Genomic DNA, 5,388 nt, shown 5'->3' on the forward strand with positions numbered 1-5,388 from the left:
GGGAGCAGGGGCGGCGGTGGGGACCAGGGGCGGCGGTGGTCAGGAGCAGGTGGGACGGTGGGGAGCAGGGGCGGCGGTGGGGAGCAGGGGGGGCGGTGGGGAGCAGGGGCGGCGGTGGTCGGGAGCAGGGCCAGCGGTGGGGAGCAGGTGGGGCGGCGGTGGGGAGCAGGTGGGACGGTGGGGAGCAGGGGCGGCGGTGGGGAGCAGGGGTGATGGTGGGAGCAGGTGCCGTGGTGGGGAGCAGGGGGGCACCTTCCCCCCCTCCCCAGCCCCCGCCCCCCCTCCCCCCCCACCGCAGGCCACCTTCTGGCTTTTCTCTGTCCTGCGGAGGGTTCATATCGCCTGTGGAGTGGGCCCCATACCCAGCTCTGAGTGTACAGATGCCACGTATGTTCATCTTGAGGAAATGTGGCTGGTTCCTCGGTCCACAGAATGTCCTAAAAGTGAACACTGCCTAGGCCCAGCCGTTCTGATGAGTCATAAAAATGTGTCCTTGTGGTCACCAAAAGACACACGTGAGAATAGCCCCGGAACCCAAATATCCATACACGGTAGAAGAGGCGGGTGAGCGCGGTGTCGTCACAGGGTCCCGCACAGAGACCCCAACCTGAAGAGCGCAGCTACAGGGGCAGCGGGGACGAATCTTACAGACGTGATGTTGAGTGGAGGGGGTCGGATGTGAGAGTGCACACTGGGCGAGTCCATTTACGCCAAGTCCAAAAATACCAAAACTAACTCCTAGTGGTCGCACCATGGGAGCGCGGGCAGAGGGCACTGACCAGAAGGGAGCCGAGGTGCCGGCTGCACGGATGGGTTCGTTTTGTGTACACATGATGGTTTATGCACCCTTGGGTGTGTATATCACACTTGAGTGAAAACAGACATAAAAAAGGACCAGATGCTTTTGGCGAAACTAAACACATGTCTTTGTGACCAGGACTTTGGAAAACCGACATGGCCAAACTACTACAACCTCCACCCAAGTTCTTGCCCTCCGAGTGGCACCTCGCTAACAAGAACCAGTACCACAGAGCGGAGGCCCAGAGGTCCCGGTCCGAACGATTGGTGGCAGAGAGCCAGAGGCTTGTGGACGAGATTGAAAAGACCACAAGGAAGTCTCAAAGCGATGCAGAAAAGAAACTAGGTAGGATGCCCCACTTGCGACATTTGCGCCCCAGCCCGGATGCCACAGGGAGGTGTAGCCACGCTGCCGTCTGTGTTCCGTGGTCAGGAGGGGCAGTGGAGTGTCTTGGAGTGCTGGGGGAAAACGTGCATTTTTCAGGTTCTGTCTTTAAGCTCACTGCCCCAAGACAGACAGAGGATGGTAACCCAGCCTGCTTTCCAGGCTCCGTCGTTCGTTTTCTTACGGATTTGATGCACTTACTGAGCATCTAAGAGATGCCTGGGCTGCCCGGTCTCTCTGGACAATGAAGTGCAAACCCAGACCCTGCAGAAAGAGGTCCCAGTTAGCACGCTAGCCTTGTAGCCTCAAATATAATCAGGTGAGGGTCAGAGACACTTGAGGAGCACCTCTAGCATGACGGACACCCAGACAGACACACACACACACACACACACACACGGCAAAAGAAAAAATACGCCATAAAATATTCAGGAAATTTGAAGAAGACACTGCATCTAGGAAACAAGAGAATCTTGAAAAAGAACACTCAGGGAATAAGAAAGCATCCTTGGGAATTAAAAACGTGAGAGCACGTTTGTAAAAATCAAAAGAAGGGTTGAAAGAAAGTTGAAGAATCTCCAGGAAGTAGAGAAAAAAAGACAAAGAGGTGGATGGATAATAGGAGAGGAAGGGTAAGAATTAGGGGACCCACAGGGAGGCTCCTTATCTAACAGGGATTCCAGAGGGGTGCAGAAAAGAGGAAGAGAGGAAACCGTCTGCGGAGGAATCCTAGGAAATCCCCTAGAGCCAAAGGGTCTGTTTCCAGCTTCTGGCATAATGATCGAGTGCTGCTGACACTAGGAAAACAGGGAAGAGACCCCTGAAAGCCTTTGGGGTCACACAGAGAGTCGGGAATTCTCCACGGGAACTCTGGAGACTAGAGGACATGAAGCCACGTCGTCAAAATTCTAAATGAGAATCACCTACAACCTAGAAATCGACACGTAGCCAAAGTCAAAACAATGAAGGTAGAATGAAGGCATTTTCAGACCTCAGGCTTTCACCTTGCATGCCCCCGTCTCTGAGGAGGGCGTGCTTCAGCAGGTGAGGGGGGAGGGAAGGAGCAGGTGACAGCTAGAAAGGGGGTGGTGGCAGGTGCAGGGTGAGGGGTTCTGGAACCAGGACCAGCACCAGCCAGCAGGAGGGAGGGCGGGAGGAGAAAGCGCTCCAGGGCAGAGGTCCTGGGAAGAAGCAGACCCAGCGGGTTCCTTGATGGGGCTGAAAATGCTGGGGTGTGTTTGTAGTTCTGTCAGAAAGTCCGAGGAAACATTAGTCATGAGTCTCTGGAAAGTGAAACAAAAACGTGCCTACCAGCCCCTCCAAAAACCAACAGAAAACTGTACATGAGGAGAAATTGATTGTAGGGCACCACGCGGCTCAGGTGCATATAGCGTTTACGCATTTATGGTCTTACAAACAAGCGTGGAGCTGTTCTGTGACAAAAGGGCACACAGCCCTACGGGGAAGACCGAGGAACAGGAGCGTGTCGTCCGAGAGCAAATCCTGGCTTCCAGTCACAGGAAATTGGTAGATATCGTTTAAACTGATCATGAGTAAGTAGCAGTGTGAGCAAATTCCAGGAGAAATTCTGAAAGCATTTAAAAAGTGATTGCTCCCGGGGCGCCCGGGTGCCTCAGTCGGCTGAGCATTGGACTCTTGATTTCGGCTCAGGTCATGATCTCAGGGTCGTGGGCTCGAGCCCTGTGTTGGGCTCTGTGCTCAGTGGGGAGTCTGCTTGCGATTCTCTCTCCCTCTGCCCCACCCTCCCCCCACCTCTAAAATAAATAAATAAATCTTAAAAAAAAAAAATGCACTGCTCCCAGAAAGCGGGAGTGGGTGGGGACAGGTCAGAGAACTGCAACATTGGCGCTGGTCGACTTTTCAAACAACATACATCTAGATCTTTGATAAAATTAAAAGGTATTAAAAACAGCAGGTGTTAAAGAATTAAAGTCAACCAGTGTGGACAATGTTTGCGTTAATTGGATGTTGACCTTGTAAGAAGAGATTCCTTCCCTCCCTCCTGCTGCCCCCACCCTGCCCTCCCCTAATCAGCACTTACAAGGTGGAAAGGGGCGCCAGGCAGCGAAGAACATGGCTGGGGTAGTTTGAGGATGGTCTTTACGTTTCTGATCCCGGAGCTGGCGGCGGCCGGAGCGGACTGACCCACGTGTAACGCCGTGTGCTTTCTCTGTGTGCCTCAGAACAGAGACTCGAGGAAGTCAGGTTCTGGAAGAAGGAGCAGGACGACAAGCTCGAGCAGCTGGTGTACGTCACGGAGGACCTGCTCACGTACCAGACCAGACTGGTGAAGGCGCTGGAGAGCATGAAGGAGCCCCTGCATATCACCCAGATGTGCCTGGAATACAGGTGGGAGTCGCTGTCGTGGGGGACCCGGTGCTGGGGGTAGAATCCAGCTGCGCTGGGGGCTGGGTCCCAACGAGGCCGGCGAGTGCGTGTTCTCTGGAGCCCGCCATGCCGGGCAGGGAAGGAGCTCTTCACTACCTTACTTTAAATGTTAAGTTAGGACTAGGTTTGGCTGCAGAGACTCAGAAAACTGTAAAATAACACTGAACTTAAGTAGGGCCGTTCTTTCTCTCTCGGGGTTAAGGAGTCTGGAGGAAGTCAGTGTGGGACTGGCATGGTGTGGGTCTCAGGGCTCTGCCACATGGGTTCACGCCCCCCAGGTGACCTCGTGACTCCAGACGGCAGCCAGAGCTCCAGCCATTCCATCCATGCTCCAGCCAAGTAGGAATAATTAGGGTTTGGTGTTCCCCATTTGCCCGTGCAGCCCATTGACCGGAGCTTAGTCACAGGGCCACACCAGCAGAAACTGGGAACTGGGTGTCTCTGTTTTGGGCAGGCAGAGTGGGTCCAGTTCCTAGAGGATAAGTCTGTGTCAGTACGTAGAGCCCCATGGAAGAACTTTGTAATCCAGAGAGCCCCGTGCAAACGTACCTTTTTACCGTCATTTCCCTCCTTGAAGTCCTGTGAGTGGGTGATGCTCTCTGCTCGGGGGAGGCACTCAGGTCCCCACCCGTTTGCGGTCACGCCCCGAAACAGGCCCCTCCACGTCCGGTGCCCGACATGTTGTGAGTGCCCGCCCTGGGGGGATGTGGACGTTGCATTGTTGTTTCATGGTAGAGCACGTTTCTGGGTTCAAGCCCTTGGCAAAAATCAGGACGAGGTCCTGTTTCCAGGAAAGAGACACATGTCTTCACAATTCTAAATCAAAAGGACATTTCCAATGAACAGATTAGAAGGAAAAGTCTTCCAGAATCATGGCCCAATGGAGGGGAAAAGTGCATCTGGCGTTTTTCTGACCAGGTGACCAGGGGCCGATGGATCTTGCTTCCTTGGGTTTTGGGTATTTTGAAGTCTCACAGATACTGACTCATGCATATCCCTGACCACGCCATCCAGACGGTTGGGTCATAGTCTAACCCGTTGTCCAGGTAGCTCTACGTGGCTCGAGCACCCCTGCGTGCGCTCGATGACCGGCCCCTTCCCCTTGGCCAGGGAGAAGCGGGTGGGCATTGACCTGGTGCGCGATGAGGTGGAACAGGAGCTTGTGAAGGAGGCCGAGGTCATCCGCGGGGTGATGGCTCTTCTGACCCGCACCCTGGAGGAGGTGTCCGAGCAGATCAGGTGCAGCTCCCCGCGGCGTGTCCCAGAAGGAGGCTGGGTGGGAACACAACACGCGGCGTGAGCCCCACGTGACAGCCGCCCACCGGCTGTGGGGGGGACGGGTGGATTCACCCCGATGGTGAACTGGAGCCCTTTCCTGCCAGAGCTCGGACCGCTCCCATCAGCAGGGTCTTGAAGATCCAGGCCGGTTAGTTAAGCTGTCACCCAGCGCCCGCAGTGTGTGTGGTGCTGGGGGCGGGCCGGAGGCGAGCAGGTGCTGCGTCCCACACCAGACCCAGTGCTGGCTCGGCGCTGGCTCGTTGCCCCCGGGAACCTGCGGGGCTGCCCGGCACTGCAGTGGGAGACCCCACCTCCTCTGTCCTTCAGGCTGAACCGCTCGGCCAGGTACAACCTGGAGAAGGACTTGAAGGACAAGTTTGTGGCCCTGACCATTGACGACATCTGCCTCTCCCTCAACAACAACTCCCCGAATATCCACTACTCGGAGAAGGCTGTGAGGGTGGAGCCAAAGTGAGTGGGGCCCCCGTCCCTGGCTGTGAGGGTCCAGCCACAGTGAG

General features: G+C 55.6%; 1 protein-coding gene across 1 annotated transcript in view; it reads left to right on the forward strand.

The window, feature by feature from the left end:
* Window positions 1-954: 954 nt before the first annotated feature.
* The window catches only part of TEKT1 (tektin 1), an 11,555-nt gene continuing 7,121 nt past the window's right edge, over window positions 955-5,388 (forward strand). Inside the window, exons 1-4 of the mRNA XM_034989292.1 lie at window positions 955-1,144; window positions 3,388-3,553; window positions 4,703-4,831; window positions 5,198-5,341. Coding sequence (XP_034845183.1) covers window positions 955-1,144; window positions 3,388-3,553; window positions 4,703-4,831; window positions 5,198-5,341 — 629 coding nt within the window. The remainder of the gene's footprint in view (window positions 1,145-3,387; window positions 3,554-4,702; window positions 4,832-5,197; window positions 5,342-5,388) is intronic.

Source organism: Mirounga leonina, unplaced genomic scaffold (assembly GCF_011800145.1).
Source record: "Mirounga leonina isolate KUSES-001 unplaced genomic scaffold, KU_Mleo_1.0 Mir_488, whole genome shotgun sequence".
Taxonomy (NCBI): domain Eukaryota; kingdom Metazoa; phylum Chordata; class Mammalia; order Carnivora; family Phocidae; genus Mirounga; species Mirounga leonina.